Raw genomic sequence first — 18,437 nt, 5'->3', positions numbered from 1 at the left:
TCAAAGACCCAACACCAACATTTGCCAAGACCTTCATTAACCTAATCGCTCCCCGTGAGCAGACTCTCTGAGTCAAAAAAAGCAAAGCAATGAAATGATGTAATTAATTAGTCGATGTTAACTGCTAGTTTGATGTCGGATTTCTGACACAATATTTTGCTGTCCCATTTATTTCCTGCGCCCTTTTCATCTCATTTATCTCAAATTGCAGTTAGAATATTTAGGATATTTCATCCCCCCCTTTATACATTCAGATTGTGTTTCACCACAAACGTATTAAAAAAAAAATACTGTAACACAGAAAAGATCTTTTGGCTCAACCCCATTCTGTCTCATTGCATCTCTTGTTTTCTTTTTTTTTTTTTTTAATCTTGGCTGCAGCTTCTCTCCCCTTTTTCTCACATCATGCGGGTTGAGGCAAGGTGAGCTCCTGTGATGAATCTAAATGTTGCCCCTCCTCTCACTTGTTCTAAATTACCACAAACATCCCTCCGTCCGTTCGTCCGTCTCTCTCTCGCTTCCAAACTACCCACGCGGCGCACACATCATGTGACTCAGACATAAAGAAAAGACCATGAAGTACTGTCAGACCACAAAGTACACCTTCAGCATGTCTGAGTCCAGGCAATATTTAGACACAAGCTTACAAGTCTTTGTTGAGGTTGTAAGCGATTCACCTTCAACTGTTTTGAAACTCCCCCCCCCCCCGGCAGACTTTTCCGTCTGAATTCTAATCTTTGCCGTTGTGGGATTTTTCGGAAGCCCAAACGGCGTTTGTGCAGAGCTTTGCTATCTGACATCCCTTCTCCTGGACCGACACTCATTTGCATCTGGAAAATCTGATAAACTTAACAGGCATGAGACTTAGCATTTGATGCTACATGCTAATAAACAGAAGTCACTTTAGTCGTTCATTATGAAGTGATTAAAGGGTCATGATCATCTAGTGAAACCTTTTAGTGATTACATGTTTGACTACCGTATTTTCCGCACTATAAGGCACACCTAAAAAAAAACCACACCAATTTTCTCAAAAGTGCGCCTTATAATCAGGTGCGCCTTATATATGGATCAATATTGAGCCACTACAGGAGGGGTGTCCAAAGTCCGGCCCGCGGGCCAAATGTATATTTTATATATGGACAAAGTTTTAAAATGGGCCATTTATTGAAGGTGCACCTTATAATCCAGTGCGCCTTATAGTGCGGAAAATACGGTAGATTTAAAAGGAAAAAAAAACACGTTTCAGTGTTATGAACTAAGTCTGTTTGACTTTTGGGCCCTGCAGTGGAAAGTAGGTTATTGTCATCGATAGCCCGGAGCAAAACAGAGCGCGAGCAACATGCCTGCTGCCTACAGTAATACCAACATGCTGTCTAATATCCCGCCTTGGAGAGTATGCGTGCACTTTATATTATCTGCTTCATTTTCCAGACATGAACAGCATGTAGTTACTCGTTTAAAACATCCTGCCCTCATCGTCATGAAAACCTCTCAAATTGGGACGCTGATTTTAAAACTACACTGAAGTTCTGCTTTTATTATTGTACCGGATTGTAAATTAAAAAATGTAAATGCAGGTGGATGTTTTTTTTTTTTTTCTTCCACTTTTCCATCTATGTGCGCACTTCCTGTAAATGCCGAGTAGTGTTCTCTTTTTGTTCTCCACTAATGGCATCCTCAGCAGGGCTATTACGGTTGAAACCACGTTGCCACGGAAACACAGCTTGTCCCTGTGAATTAGAAGTATTTCGCTCCCCCTCTTATCTATGTTCACCCTCACTCTCGCTTCCTGTCACTCTCCAAGTATTCTCAAGCAGCTCGGGAGTCGTTGGCCATTCCGCTCTCGTTCGTCTCGTCCTCTCCACCTGTCCGCCGTTAAACATGACGGGCCTGAAGCTGATGTCTAAGGAGAGTTGCGCATGTACATGACAAAAAAAGACAGCGGCGGGCGAATATTCTGCGAGGGACGAAAGAGTTTCCACTAATGGAGCACAAACTTTTGTCTGACCCCTTAATTAGCTAAAAAATAATTTAGAATTAAACTGTTTTTTTTAGTGAAGTTTTGTTCACTGAAAAAAGTTTTTCTGGAATTTACTCAGTTTTATTTCCTCAAGTGGTCCCCACCAAAATTCAGATGCATTTTTTCCCAATAGACTGTATATCAACTTCAAATAGATCTGATAATAAAAAATGTTTGCAGCCACTTGATGAAATAAAACTGAGTAAATGTACCAACAAAATTTCAGTGCGTTTGATAGAAAACAGTCATAGATTGGAATTCACAGCTTCTCCTTCTTCAGCTAAATGAAAAGAACACAAAACGTCTCGGGCTTAAAAAAACCTTTTCACTTTGCACAAAGCCGATGGTGTGCTTGATTACGGCGGACTCGCCACCCCGTAACTGCCTTCGAAACCGTGGCGAGGCATTTAAGTGAAGAGCGGGGGGAAGATATATTTGCACGAGAAAGGCTTGATTAGAACATAGTGACGAGATGGCAAATTAAAAGCCAAGAGAGTCCTGCTCCTCGTATCGCTGGAATTTCAAATAGGGTGAGAAAAAAGCCAGAGAATGAGAAAACGGGAAGGGAAAGCAAAAAGAGAGATTGATTATGTTCTTCTAAGTGCTTCCGGCTTTATTGGAACTGTACTGTCCTCCCGAGCAGGCAATTTGAATTAACATTGCAGAGAGACTTATTGAGAGAGGGCAGAAATGGAGAAGCAGGACAAGGGAAGGAGGTTGAGAGAAGGGCTACCAAAGGGGGCGGCTTGGCACCGAGACAGAGAAGGAGAGTGAGGGTCTGGAGGGAGGACGCAGATAGAATAACTGGGTTCAAAAGTAGGACAGAGTGAGAAATGGCCAGAGACAAAGCGAGAGAATAAGCGTTCAATGTTTAAGCTAAAGCACGAGACACGGCAATATGAAAAGATCAACACGCTAAACTCCCGCTTTCATGAATTCCAGCTGGGCACTGTGTATAATAATCCATTTGAAACATAATACGTTTCGAAATTCCACTTTAAATATTCATTCCAAATGCTGAGACAAATCCATTTGAGGAATAGAGCTAATCCAATCAGGAACGCCACGAGAGCGAGAGAGTCGGCTTTAAGTTGAAAGGAAACGGGTAGATGGCTTTGGATAAGGTTCTGGTCAAACGGGGGTTAGCAAGGATGACACTCGGAATCAAGATAGGGCGTTTTTGTGTTTTCTAAAAGGAGGCTGACACAGCGTTGGGCTATTTAGTGGACAGACAGCCCGTCCACCAATACAATTTTTATTTTATTTTATTTTATTTTATTTTATTTTATTTTATTTTATTTTATTTTATTTTTGTTTTTTTTTACAAACCCCCCAAATTCTTCTGCAAACTCTATCTGGCCTGGCATCTGGAAGGAGGCAATGCCCCCACCGACCCCCCCCTTAGCTCCGCTGGTGATCCTGCTGTTTTTTTTTCTTTTTTTTTTTCTTTTTTTTTTAATAAGCAGGTGCAAGCTGACAAGAAAATGTCGTGACACATGTGCAGGCCCCTGCAGATTGGTTCAAGGAGAACACACATGAAGCGACGCAGCCTGAAAAGAAAATTGTAAACAGAAGCAAAAAGTGGCACCAATTCAACAAGTCAAACGGCCTCTTCACCTGGCCAGACACGTTTCTCGCCGCCGTCTGTTTACCTTCCACCTTCCTCCTGATTGAGGAGGAGCGGCCCCTGCCCCTGCCCCGCACGGGGCACACAAAGCAAACACAAAGTCATGCTTCATGATGCATGTGGAGCACATTAGTCTGAAGAGGACGGGCTTGGAAATGAAATGCCAGTGATGGAGCACCTCGTCTCTTTAGTCTAATGAGAATCCCGAGTAGGTGATCATTTATGGTTGAGAAGAGCTTGTCGAGATGTTTCACATCAGGTGACTTTTACACTGTTTGTTACATTATATATGCCCCCGGCGCTCGGGCGTCACATTGATTACCAAGACGCTCGTCTTTAACACGTAGTTAATTTTTAGAACCATCAGGTTGCTCCCATTTACAGTGAGAAAGTATGTCGTTAGTGTGCATCCATCATGTCTCATCTGTTTCGATTCATCAAAAGCTGTAAATAGCAGTTTCAGTTTTTTTGGACCATTGCACCTGCTGTTTGGTTACTGATGTGATGAGGCTCTTTGTTGTGTGTTTTTGTGTTGCGTTGAAAATTCCCAAAAAATCAAAGCCTACCTTTTGAATTATTTTATCTTTCTTTTAATTTGATTTATTATTATTATTATTTATATTCTATTTTAATTAATTATCTTTTATTTTATTTATATTTATTATTATTATTTTAATTATTTATTTAATTAACGTTTTTAACTTAAACGATTCTGTTTTTTGTGTTGCTTTGAAAATTCCAAAAATCCAAGCCTACCTTTTGAGTTATTTTATCTTTCTTTTAATTTGATTTATTATTATTATTATTATTATTATTATTTATATTCTATTTTAATTAATTATTTTTTATTTTATTTATTATTATTATTATTTTAATTATTTATTTAATTATCTTTTTTTAACTTAAATGATTCTCATTCACCTCGTCACCAAACTTTTTTTGGGCGGGTTACGTCATTAGAATTCAGACTTATCCTTGCATCATTTCAACTAAACATAGGTCACTCTCCAAAAAACACTTTGTAACTTTATTCATTCTGTATTTACAATCGATGTTTTTTTTTTTTACTCCGCGCACCCTCAAGGCTATTCTCCGTTTCTTATGACTGGGGTTAACAGCCTTACCTTTGTGTGACCTGATTTTGTGAAGCGAAGGCCGACCGACCTTCTCAGTAAATAGTCCTGCTCCCCAAGCCTCAGCTATCGATTGTGGCTGCTGCCAACGCTCATATCCTGAAAACGTTCTCGGAGGCCAAGTAACTCATCACGCAAACTTGCTATAATTCAAAGCACAAGCCTCACAATGCTGCGACTCTACTTCCATTAGCCTGCCTGCCTTTATCTAAATCATCTTGTTGGAAGCGCTGCAAGGGTTTACACTTTACATGTGTCCTGACTTGAGTTTTACTTACTTAGTTTTACGCTTAAGTTGAGAAACAATGTGCCACTTATCACTATAAAACATTTCCCCCCCTTCGTTTTATAAATAATGTTATTGTTTCGGATTTAAAGCTCCTGGCTAAGCTGATTAGCTTTTTTTTTTTGGAATTATTTTTAGCATCCTTTCAAAATTAATACGTTTTAATCAAGAATTCAGAGCTTTAGATGCGGAAATACTGGAGATGTGAGGGATAGGAGCTATCATCTTATCTTGTGGGAGTAGAAGAAAAGCAATCAGGACAAGTTAAAAGGAAGACAGCGCTCAAGCATGCGTGAACACAAAAAGATGGCCGCTAATATGTTCGATAAATAACATGCATATTTTGCGCGTGCAGGATTGACACTGTGCAGAGAGCAGAGAAGATCTAAAAATGCTTTCATGCCAAACCGGCATTAGTGCGGCAGCTGTTGTTTTGCACACGCGTGTGTGTGTGTGTGTGTTGGCATGTGTGTGTGTGTGAATACATACCTGCACCGCCGTGTGTGTTTTGCCGTCGTAAATCATTCATTAATGTGTGCTCGCACGTGCCGCCGCAACGAGGGGGAGATAAAGGGGAGCAGAACAGGCTGTCAAATGTTAAAAACAATGCCTCACTTCTGTTTATACAAAATTAATTACATCCATGGGGTTAATCAGTCAATAAACCAGCTGTCATGTGGATGAAGTTAGGTGTGAATTAATTAGGATAAAAAAAAAAAAATATCCGAAATATATTTAATTATATTAAATAATATATTTTAATATTTACACAGATTGTCCCAGCTATTCAAAATATATATTTAATTATATGAAATAATATATTTTCATATTTACACAGATTTTCCAAGCTATTCAAAATCTTTTTCAGGGTTGCCGAGGTGAAATTCTACAAACCGGCGTGAAAGGATGTTGGTCACAATATACACAAATGATCCTTTTATGCCGTGTTAATTATGCTAGTTCTGTTTTTGTGGTCCTTCCAAGAAATCGAACAAATTCCCAAGGATTTTTAGAATGGCAGCAAGCTGAGAAACCATTAGCACATTTTTCCATGAATTGCTTGTTTGAAAATTTCTCATCTTAGTGTGGAACATGTTTTCCTTCTCAGGGCCTAATTGAAGACTCTTAATTATCCTCCGCTATGAATTTTGTGGTAACATGTTGGTAATTTGATTCTTTTGATCCAAAAAGCCTTTTGAGAATGGATTCAACCTTTAGATGTGACATGATACACTGCAATGACATGTTACTTGGGTTGTTATCCTCAAAGGTACCCTTGACATTAGACCGTTTTGGTTCTGGGAAATGTTCTCCAATAATTGGCCCGACCTTTAGGGTACATTAAAATCAAATTGCGGCTAACACAACACAATGCAGCTCTGCTTACCTTTAGCTGACATATTAGCCTTTTCCTGACTGTAGATCATTTGTCCGAAAATGGCCCAGGATGTTCACCCAGCTCAGTTGATCATGTAATGGACTTTAAGGGCGTGTACAGCTTTTATGAAGCCGAGGTGGGAGAAGATGAGAGAGTACACACGGTCTTATTGTCTTTGTGCGTCTTCCGACTGTCACGCCAATAAAAGAGATTTGAATTTGAATTTTCATCCGGCTGGATGGAGGAATCGTAAATGCGGGGTGGTCTGCGGAGCACTTAAGCCCTCTTAAGTTTTACCCTCTTCATTTATCTCCCCCCGACATAATCCCCCCTCCTCCTCCTGTTTGTTTTATCTGAGACCTTTGTACACCTGCCGTTGTGGAATATATGAAGCATTTTTTTTTTTTTTTTTTAGCCACTTATCACCGAGGCAGCAAAATGGCTGTAATTTGAAATGTGGAGAATTGCACAGAGGCTGAAGCGCAAAGATATAGAGGAGCTCATCCTTGGGATGGGACGGGTGAAGGAGGGGAGGGAGGGTGGTCTCTCCACTGACAGTGACTGAGAACCAGCCTTTATCGTGTTGCGAGCAAAAGCACACACAAAGCACTCGCACTCCATTTCCCTTTCACTCTCTCGCTCCTTTTCCCTGCCCTGGTGAGATCATTGGCTTCCATGCTTCGCTTCTTTCCAGGGGGCTGGAAGAGCTTGTAAGGTTAAATGCGTGCTTGGCCCTTGCTTTGTGGATGTGGCGTATCCTCATGGAGCTCAGATGGTGGGTGGGGATGGAGAACAAGCTGTGATTGATCGGGTCATGTGACAGGACTTTCTCAAATTTGATTCCAAATTTACACAGGTATTTTTTGTTTTAGAAATTTGTTTCCTCTGAATTGATCGATTCCACCATTTTTTTTTTCTTAAAGCCAGAAAGTTGCCGTCTGACTTCAGTTTGTTGTCATGTCAACAACTGAATGAACTTCATCTGCCGTTGGCGATTCCATTTTTTTATTTTTATTTTTGCCAGGGGGTTGTAAATGCATTGTGACAACACGGGAAATGTGTTCAAACTCGACATACCGACTTGACACTGAACGAAGCGACACACCGCGGCGCTAGCCTGAGCAGCCTTATCTGATAAAAGTCAAAACCTCTGATATCATTTTGACACAAGCCAATATCACACATTTAACAATAGTTTATTTTATTGTCAGTCAGATGGAATCCCAGTAACCAATATCATATTTTTTTTTTTTTATCAGCCTCTTATTCAAGAATCCAGTTTCCTTTATTAAATTAAATCCCGTACAAGCAAATGTGGGCTGCACCTCCTGTGTAATCCGGATTCCCTTAAAATGCTTCTGGAACATAGCCCGACTTTAGAAATGAGATATGGAAAACTAGGCGAGCATGGAGTTTTCTCCCGGGATGTCAAAGCCTCATCTCAGCCCGCCACTTCACCGTGCAATGCATTTCCTGAAAAAGCACGCACCATTACGGTTCAATAAAAAGCCGGGACACAAACAGGAGGAGCAGAAGACTGCAGATGCTCCTCAGTGGCTCATCTGCTAAACTTAGAGCCGAAATGGGCCACCGAGAAATAATCTGTTACATTTAGACCACCGTGTCAAGACATGAACCAAAACCGTCTTGTTGTCTTCTTCATGACACCTTCTCATTCCTTTTAGAGCTAGGCAAATAAATTCAATGACCGCCGTCTCTGAGCTTTAAATTAAAGGGCCTCAAATAGGGTCAGTGTTAATTAGGCGATGCTGTGATAAATGCCTGAGCTAATTAAGCGCGTATATGTTTGACTGAGGATGAGGAGGCGAAGGTGATAAGAAAAGGGACGATAAGGTATGGGGGGGGGGGCTTTTAATTGAGGTAGAGATAATACGTGTGAAGAGCGGCAGAAAGGATGGGAAGGTCTCGTCATCAATACGTCATTTTAGCAGTGTGTGTGTAGCTCCATTTCGTGCATGAGTGTATGCGAGCGAAAGAGCCGGTGGCAAGTTTCTCCTGCTTGCTGTCTTTTCAATTGACTATATTCAAGTGAAGGCCAGCTGTCCCCCCCCCCTCCCACTCCCTTTTCTCCCACCTCGCCTCCCACTCAGCTCTCTTTTTCCAGCCGTCCAACCTCTCGCCCTGCCTCCGTCTCACTTCTCTCCCACTCTCTCTCTCTCTCTCTCTTCCTCCATCAGGCAGTGTCAATACCAGCGCCAGTAACCCCCCACCCCCACCCCCCCCTCTCAAGTTCAAAAGCGCCTTTATAGACAGGGTAGAAATATGCGTTGCCCAAAAAAAAAAAAAAAAAAATCACAGCAGCCCACAGCGTCATCAGTTATTTTTTTTTTTTTTGCATGACTACTTTTTTTACAATGTGCATTTTTGTGTGTGTGTGTGCATGCATGTTCCATAGCAAATTGGATGCAGGATTATTTTTTTTGCCCTCAGTGATGTGCCCGTGTGTGTGTGTAATTGAAATACTACCTAACTTATTGACTGTCTCGCCTCCGAGCCAAAGAACTGCTCCAAGGAGTATATGAGTGCACTCATTTGGAGGCTCCAGGCCAGAGATTACGGCACAGCAGCCATTTTTTTTTTTTAAATCATGGACGTCCCAGTATGACGCAATGCAGAAAAAAAACTTAAATTACTGTATTTTGTTGAATTAGCTTCTGCCAAACTATGGTCAGGAAATGAAACTGCAGCCTGCAAACGTTTCAACCGGCGTTTCTACTTCCGTCTCTCAGCCTACCTGTCCAGCCCACACACACACACACACACATGCCGCTCGTGACTTCTGGCTTGCTCTGTCGCGCCACACAGGATCAGAGCCGAGTGCCAGCTTGGCCTCCTCCTGTCTATTTATTCCATTGTCACATTGTCCTCTGCCGCCGTCCGTCCCTCAGGAGGCATCACACCTCGTCTACCTCCGCCCTCCCTTCTTCTGCTACAACTCAATTTCCCATCCTCTCTCTCTCATTTAATTCCTCCCTCTCACAATTTGATCCCTCTTTTATCTTCACTCTCTTCTGTTCACTCTTTTCATATACTCATATCTCCACTGGCCATTTATCCCACTTGTGGGTTGAAGTGTTTTTTTTTTTGCACGCATTGAAGCCAGTGCTGACGTAAGAGACGACTCGGAAGCGAATCCAAGGCCTCGCTGGCCCCTTTCCCGAATCCGGATGAGTGACTCGCTGGCCCCGCTTCACCCCCTGTGGGAATTTTAATACTCGCTAATCGATCACATTGTGCCAACAAGAGGTGCTAATGTGGCCAGAGCCTAATTATTGTTGCTGTAAATGAAGCAAAGAGGTGTTTTGCACCACTTCATTTTCCTCAAGGTTCCTTACGCTCAAATCGGCCGACGTCAGCAATTTTCTTGTTTGCCCGAACCAATATCAGTCTTATAGTATTTCTTAAAGCCTAATGGGAATTTGGTTCTCTAAACGAGTGTGTTGGACAGTAGATTAATTCTGCTCTTAAGAATAGTAAAATAGAGAGATGAATGAAGCCAGAGGAAACAATTTGGATCTGGAAATTCAATTATAACTCTGCCCTGGCAGACATTCCACTGGTGTAAATGGAAAAGCAGCAAAAAAAAAAAGCTATGTATGGTTCTGGATGGATAATTAAGACGGAGCAAGATAAAAAAAAAATAATAATTGAGGAGTAAATGGATTCTAGTCAGCAAAGAGACACGACTCCAACATCAGCATCATTATTTCATGCTTTTTTCCTAACACGGACTCATTTGGCAAGTTGATGCACTTTGTTTTGCACGGCACACGAGAATGACACGTTTCCACCATCACGTGTATCAGCAGCAGCATTGTTTGCCAGATGCACTGCAAATCCAACGCTCCCACCTCAACGCCATCGCCCTGATCTCATTAATGCAGAAACAAGGTAGCAGATCAAGCTATGTGAGAGAGGGAGGGGCACATCCCCGTTTGATGTGAAGAGAAGCTCAAAGATGGTCCTAAAAAAGCCAAAGAGCCCTTCAGTAGTTGCTCACAACGAAATCTCAGCGGTTGAATCGAGTCAGCATACAGATACTGTTTCTTGGACATGTCCGCTTTTTAAAGTCCTACTAAAAAAAAAAAAGCAGGCGGCCAAGATTTTAAAAGCATCCGTTTTTTTTTTTTTTTGTCTATGTCAGCATCTTTTCAGTTCATGTAGTTGGTTATTATCTACTTGCCCGCTCCTGTCTCCAGAAAATTTAGACTTAATGACCTCACTCACATCTGAGGGTCAAGCTCATCTCACAGTCTTGTTGAGACTTTGACCTTTCACCCCGCCCACTTTTGCTGATCAATATCTCCTTTCAACAACGCTGTGATAATCTCACCGTTTAAGATTCACATTCTTGTCTTTATTTAGCTTCTCTTAAATGAGGTGTCCTTGCAAAATCAAGATCATCTATACATGATCTTCCATATTTAACACCTATATTTATTTATTTATTTTTTTCTCCAGATGTGTGCTGGTGTTAAATGATGAAAATGATGGATGGGATCAGCAACAGCAGTTTGAAGTCCCCTGAAAAAAAAACCCTTTGCCAACCTCGTGTACAAACCAATTAAAGGAGTCATAAAGGCAACTAATAAAAGTCGTGAGCGCTATCGTTTCCCGCCACCGGTGTCCTCTGTGGAAAAAAAAAAAAAGCCAGCTAATTTAAAACATGTTGACCGGGATACATTGTGTCAAGCCAACGACGGTAAATCAAAACTCGGGGCCAAATATTGTTCCCTAACCTTGTCCCGCTCTCATTTACAGGATGACGACTCCATGTTCTTTCAATTTGGCCCCTCCATCGAGCAGCAAGCGTCAGTCATGCTCAACATCATGGAGGAGTATGACTGGTACATCTTCTCCATCGTTACCACATATTACCCAGGCTACCAAGACTTTGTCACCAAGGTAACACTGCTCAGAACAAGACATTAGGAGCATCACTAAAATGTTAAATATTAGCCCCGGCTGGAGATAAAAATGAACCAAGTCAATTCATTCACAGTTCCCAGTCGGTTAATTAAGTCGGCATTCCAAAATGGCCGAAATTGAAATCCCTTCCATGGATTGGCTCCAAATCACGGCACACTGGAGTGCTCCAAAATTGATTGTCCGGGTCGATAAGAATTTATTCCAGCTACCTCAATGGTAGAATGAGCTCCGTCTCTCTATCACTCGCTGTCTTCAAGCCATAAAAAAAAATCGGGATAAACCATGACCACTCTTTTAGTAAAATCATTACAAATGCTAATTAATTGTCCATTGCTGATCTTTTTTTTTTAATTGCTCTCTAATGAGGCAGAAAAAAAATTCCACTTGGTGCTCTTAGTTAAAACAGTAATTCAGGCCCGCTTGGTCAATCTGAACAGTTATTTTTGTGCTCCCCCCCTCCCTCCAGATCCGAAGCACCATCGAGAACAGTTTTGTGGGCTGGGAATTGGAAGAAGTTTTACTCCTTGACATGTCTGTAGATGACGGCGATTCCAAGATTCAGAACCAGCTAAAGAAACTCCAGAGTCCCGTTATTCTTTTGTACTGCACAAAAGAAGAAGCCAACACTATTTTCGAGGTGGGCCATTCGGTCGGGATTACCGGTTACGGCTACACGTGGATCGTGCCCTCGCTCATCGCTGGAGACACTGACGTGGTTCCCGCCGAGTTCCCGACAGGTAGGAAATTTTAATGCAGTCTTTGGGGGGTGAAAAAAATTTGATTTTCTAAGCCCAATAATGATTAGATGCCAGATTTTGAAGAGCATCATTTTGGAAAGGGATGTTAACCTTCAGGGGGAGACATTTTGAATTGAAGCAGGAGACCTTGGTCGTGCCTTAGCGCTTCGCTTTGGCCTCCGTAATTCAAAAACAAAATAGCGCCAATGGATTTGATTTAGTGCAGACCTTCGGAATGCGGATTGGAACTTTTTATTTTTATTTTGCCTGTCTCACTGAGCGTCTTTACTTTAGCTTATGCATATTCTTATAATAAGATGAAACTGAATTTTGCCAATCAGACACTTTATTATTTCCCAACCAAATATTTCCCAGCATTCAGTTTGTTTGGCATCAATTTGCAGTGGGAATCACAGTTTGCATTATTTGTTTTTCCTGTGTTAAAACACGTTGCCTGACTTAAGTCAAGGAGGCGGCGTCATGTTTTTCACACTTGCAGTTTCTGGAACACTAAAAAAAATCATCCAACTTTTTACCTCTGCTTTTTTGGCACACTCACATGATTTACTGTAAATGTTTTGGACGAGCTTGATTTGTGTGTTTTGTTTGCTAGCAGCACGTCCTCCATTCAACTCTCCAAAGCCAACTTAAAAAATGTCTATCAGTGAGTTTGTCTCCCTTCCCTCCACTTCATCAAATTTGATATATGACCGTATCAGTTATGCAAATGCCACAAGTTCCCTCTTGATTTATGAAGCCACCGAGAAAATCACGAGCCGCTCATGTGCTTGGTGCCTGGGTGATTTTTCAGTTAACACTGAGATATTACCAGATGAATCATAAGGGACGTAATGACAGATAGAAGACTAAATGTTAGCTACTCATTTAATGCATGAAAAATCAAATGCAGACTGCACCAGTATACATGACAAAAAGTATATCTATCACATAGAGAGAGATTTTTTTTTTTTCGTAGCTTCTATCTCTTTGTTTTTCACTGTCATGAATACATGAATTTCACATGGTGGGGGGAAAAGAGTGACTTATGTAACACCAGGGAGCAGTTTAGGGTTTTGATGTCTTGATCAAGGACACCACAGCCGTGGGGCGGGTGCTTTGGAGGGACGCGTCAACCCTCGTGAGAATTCGCGGGGGTACAATTTATAGCAATATAGAGCAGCAGCGGCAGAACGTTCCAATTCAAAACCAGCCCTGGCCGAGATAAGGAATAAGATCTTTTTGATTCATCCTGTAATTTAGTCTTTAATATAAAAATGTGTTATATAATTTTTTATTTTTTTTTGCTTCCGCTAAGATCATATAAGCAAGCAATATTTGACAAATGCAAATTAGCTATGGAAAAAAAAAAAGTTGCCACTTTTGCTGCCCTCCTTTCACACTGGCCTGCGACATATTTGTGTTGTGACATTTTTAAACTTACCCTCAGAGATGTGCGCTTATTTCCCGGGTCCTTGCAAGCACACATTTATTTTACATCTCATAAAAAGTGTGTGTTGCAAACGTGTCGACAGTGCCGCGGTCCTGGAGGAAGAGAGCTGTCAATAGCGAAGCCCCCCACGAGGGAGGGGGGGGGGGGGGCATTTTGCCAGTCCGCCTGTCTATTTCTGAACGCTGACATGCTACTGCACTGGCTGACATGCGGTCATACACTGTCACACGGATGCGGACAATCTGATGGAGAGCCAGCAGGGCAGATTAAAAGGCAAACTGAGAGACAGATAGCCTGATAAATTGTTTTGAAAGCGCTGCCGAGAGCGCCGTGACCCCGATCCCTGAGGTGAGCCCAAACAAGAAGACCACTTAGAAGCTATCTCCGCAAGTCAGGAGGGCGCGTGCGGCGGAGAATTTCAGAATGAGACAATCCTCCTACCTCTCACTTATTTGAAATTTCCATATTTGTGGTGTCATCGATTTTTGATCACTTTTTTTTCCCCCCACTTAAAATACAAGAAAGCTAAATAACACCGACTGAGGGATGTTTTTTTATCTAAAGTTTGGTCTGAATTAGAAATTGAAGACATACTTTAACATTCATTAAGTTAGTGCTAAAGCATATATTTTAGCTCCAGCTGTTGTGTCAAAGCTACGAAAAGGACAAAATCTAACTTCCACCTTGACTGAACTTTTTCTTCAGCATTTAAAATAACACACCGCCCTAATGAGGAAAAAAAAGAATGGATGGATGTTTACAAAATAGACATCTTTGCGCTTAACCTTCCAAAATCCTGACAGTCCGAAATGATCGCTAATTTCAACATGATCTATGTGCCGTGCTCAAATCAGTGTTTTGCAGAAGCCGCCGTCTCATCAATTACCGCCGGCGATCCGTCATGAGTTAATCATACGAGGTCAATAACAGCAGATTGTATCAATGGATCTCATTACCAAAATGCCCAGTGTATTCGAATAGATGGAGCTCATTTTCAAAATAAATCAACCCCTCACATTGTGTGACTTTCAATTATCTCAGATTAATGCCATACGTCAACAAAATAACTTTTGTTTACATAGAAACGAAAGCGGCACTTTTAATAGCCGATGGATGACGTGCAAGTTATATAAAGGAAAAATAGACTTTTTTTTTTTTTTTCCAAAGCGACAGATTGTAGAGAGAAAACAGAATTCGGGCACACAGAAGATAAACAGGATAAACAGGCGCAGAGACAATACAAAGGCTAACAAATAGAGAGCGACAGTGCTTCAGACTGACAGATGGACAAACAGAACAAGGTGATAGATGCACAAAGTCTTGGAGCCTGTTCAAAAACGTGTTCTCGCTGTACAGTCGAGCAGAATCTCTCTCACCTCGCTCGTCATCTTGCATTGTTTACCTTTCGGATTTCAATCCTTCCTTAACTTTGGCTCTGTTTAGATAAATCCATCTGGCGCCTTCTGGATCTTTTTTTTTCTCTGCTCCCAATCAAGGGCTGCTGTCTGTGTCCTACGACGAGTGGGACTACGGCCTGGAGGCCCGGGTCCGTGACGGCGTGGCTATTATAACCATGGCGACGTCCACCATGATGATGGACCGAGGACCGCATACCTTGCTTAAATCCGAGTGCCACGGAGCTCCCGACAAGAAGACCCCCATCTCGGGTAACCCTAATGAAGTCCTCAGGTGAGCAAAGCTCGACTTCCTTATCGAAATATATTCTTTTCTTCGTTGGTGTCATCATTTGGTGGATTTTATTGTAATTGAACAGGAATGTCCTGGGAGGAATGACAAACCATAATCATAACCCTTCTGGCAAAATTAATAACGCTCAATTTTGATTGACGTTAACCGAGGGGTGTTCATTTAGTCATTTGTCTCTTATTGTGCTTTCATTTCATAGTATTGTAAATCTGCCCCTTGTATAATATTGAGAGGGAATTGGATTAGACATCATTCTGACTCTCCAAACTCAATTAGTGGGTCGTTATTAAAATGCAGCTTTGGAATGAGCGGGATTTAGAAACGCTTTGTCTATTTGCACCGTTCCTGTACATAAATGAAACAAACTTTTTATTTTGTTTATTTGCCTATGTAGTTAAATAGGGCATAAAAATATTGGCTGCAGCTGTTAGTACAGTACAAAAAAAAAAAAAACATGCACAATAGTACTGGATTATTCCATGCAGGTGTTCCTATTAAATTGGCGGTTTGGATCTCCAACCTCCACTCCCTAAACCACTAAAAGTTGCAGGAGATGCCGGTGCACATACCCAAACACCTTCAATCCCCTCCCGCATACTGTGATCATCCTCCCTCCATGTAATAATAGCCTGCCCTCACAAAAGCCTCCCTTCATAGGCGCCTCGCCGCGAAAATCCGACCCCGCCCCCCTCAGCTGTCCGTCTCAGCGGCGGCCCTTTTGAACCGGCTGTGAAGCGCGACGCTCGGCGGTACTTTCCTCTCCCTGCGTCCTAATTGGTCCCAATGGCGTTTCAGTGGGCAAACACAAACCCCTGTCACGCTGTGGTATCACCTCGCGTGTCTTCTCCCGTCGTGTCTCCATGTGTGTGTTTTTATTTTAGAAAGTCAGTGAAGGCTGAGTGTGTTTTTTTTTACCTGCACTTGGTATGGCGGCGGACGGATTATGACCTCACTCGGACAACATGCCTCAACTCTTTCCTTTTTTTTCTATTTTACCTCATACAGATTAATTTGTTTATATTAACTCAGAGATGTCACAAAGCCTTCAAATTATACTTCATTAAAAGTGTTGCATAGCCAAATGCTAGCTATTAGTGCTAATGCTAGTAACACTGTTAGCAAACAGGCTTTTAATAGTAATGATAAACAAAAACAAAAAATTGGGGTGTGGCGTACAAGATCTTTTAATGTTTTGCAAGTGTGCTTAGTGAAGTGGCTGGTAAGCGTGTGCGCTTTCTCCTTCTCCATCCTCTTCACTGCTAGCGTCTGTGCTTTGGACGCGCAATCTCCTAATCAACTTAGCGTTGTTGTTGATTAGATCAGTTCCAAGCCGCGCTAAGAGCCTTCGCCCCCTTGCCGCTTTAACCAAATTTAGGCGGCGATAACCTTTGTCTTCAAGTGCTCCATCAAGAGATTATCAATCGGATGCAGTCTATGAAGTCGAAAGTGAACGGACGCTCGCCAGCATGGGCGGCCATGACGGTTAGTTGCTAAGTCATTGACCGAGGAGCGGAGAAACGACTCAATGAAAGGCAGCCTGTGAAAGAAATGAATGCAGACGCATAAATGCTTCTGTGCAGGACAGCGAGGTCGCTGAATGGTTTCGGAATGAAAAGGATGCGAGTCAATCAACGTAATTGTATAACACTTGCGGGAGATTTTCGCATCGCTAGCCGCATTTTTCAAACGAGAGCATCTTTTCCCAGATTGCTGCTGTTCAGGTTGCTTTCCCCACTTGGTTTTGGATCTTCTATTTCCTTCTGTAGCTCAACCGGGCCTGATTATCAGTCATAACTAATTCTCTGTTCTCTGAGTGTCTGCAAGAAATAGGTCCTGAAAACAAACCATGGAAAATTGATTGAACCCGCCAGCTGAAAGGAAGACTAATCGGCAAACTATGGGAATTGGATTAGAAATTGTTCTGACTCTCAAAAACTAATTAGGAGTAGTTATTAATCTGTAGAAATAGAAAGAGCATGATTCAGAAAGCGCTCGCTCGCTCGGTCTATTTCCTGTTTTCTTTTTATTCTGAGCAGCCGCATCTGAAATTACCCTCCTGAGCGATAAAAGCGCACGCTCCGTTTCTAGTGGAACATATTTTTGCTCAATTGCGGGGAAATCACATCGGTTCGGGGAGAGCAGGCAATCATCACGACGAGATCCGCGGGGTCAACAAAACCTGTTCGATTTTTGCTTTCAAGCTGTGACGCATGACTTTGAAATGGCTCCTTTCACATTTGCAGCCAAAGGTTGGACTTTTCAAACTGACCTGGTTTGTACTCGATTGGGCCAGTTTAGAAACAAACAAAATAAGTTTCAACTGAGCGCTGTCCAAAATTCTTATCGTCCCGCCACGTCTTATAATGATGAACTTGAATTAAAAGATTCGTAGAAAAACTTAAAATATTGACAGAATACTTTTAAAAATAATGAAAATTTGTCAACACATTTTTTAATTTATTTTTATTTTTTATTTGTCAACCCATTTTTAATTTAAATTTGTAAAAATAAATTGTTATAAGCTATCATGCAGTTTTTTAAAAATTATTTACTAGACTAAAATAGCCGACAAGTGTGAAGTAAGTTAGTTTTAGTATTCATGATCTTTTATATCCATAAGTAATAAAAATGAAGCAACCAGGGCAGGACAAAAAAAAAAGGACGCAGCACACTATGAGAAGGTCACAACTCTACGTGAATAAAATCCACAGTACGCAGCTCTGGGGTTTCCTGACAGGAAAAGATAGCGGAGGGAAGAAGAGGAACACGAGGAGGAGCATAAGAACCGAACGAGGCAGCGATGGAAACGGACAATGCACAAGCGAGGGGATCATGAGTTTGACAGCGGGGCCGCTGACCTCGCGTGCCGTGGACACGTTCCAAATGAGCTTGAACTTGGAAAGGTGTCAAGTGCTTCTGAAGCTCTCTGGACCCTTTTGAACTTTGTGTGTTCTAACCTTAGTGAGTTGCGCAATGAGTGTGTGCCATGTGCACCTGCGTAAGTGTGTGTGTTCACGTAGATGTGTGTGCGAGCCTTTGGTCTTGACTGGAACTCGATCAGGGTGTTCCTGCTTATTTTTAGTCTTTTAATGCTCTCCATGTTGTTTGTAATCTCCTGTTTTCCTCCTACTTTCCTCTCTTCTGGG

At 41.8% G+C, this 18,437-nt stretch overlaps 1 protein-coding gene across 4 annotated transcripts in view; it reads left to right on the top strand.

Annotated features, from left to right (window-relative positions):
• The window catches only part of LOC125984088 (glutamate receptor, ionotropic, N-methyl D-aspartate 2B, genome duplicate a), a 65,282-nt gene that overhangs the window by 24,020 nt on the left and 22,825 nt on the right, over positions 1-18,437 (top strand). For all 4 annotated transcript variants that reach the window (XM_049745919.2, XM_049745918.2, XM_049745922.2 and 1 more), the window contains exons 5-7: positions 11,230-11,373; positions 11,864-12,134; positions 15,081-15,273. In XM_049745919.2, the coding sequence (XP_049601876.1) occupies positions 11,230-11,373; positions 11,864-12,134; positions 15,081-15,273 (608 nt within the window). The remainder of the gene's footprint in view (positions 1-11,229; positions 11,374-11,863; positions 12,135-15,080; positions 15,274-18,437) is intronic.

This window comes from Syngnathus scovelli, chromosome 16 (assembly GCF_024217435.2).
Source record: "Syngnathus scovelli strain Florida chromosome 16, RoL_Ssco_1.2, whole genome shotgun sequence".
In the NCBI taxonomy this organism is placed as follows: domain Eukaryota; kingdom Metazoa; phylum Chordata; class Actinopteri; order Syngnathiformes; family Syngnathidae; genus Syngnathus; species Syngnathus scovelli.
The sequence above is the reverse complement of the archived record's forward strand: the minus strand, read 5'-3'. Positions and strand labels throughout refer to the sequence as shown.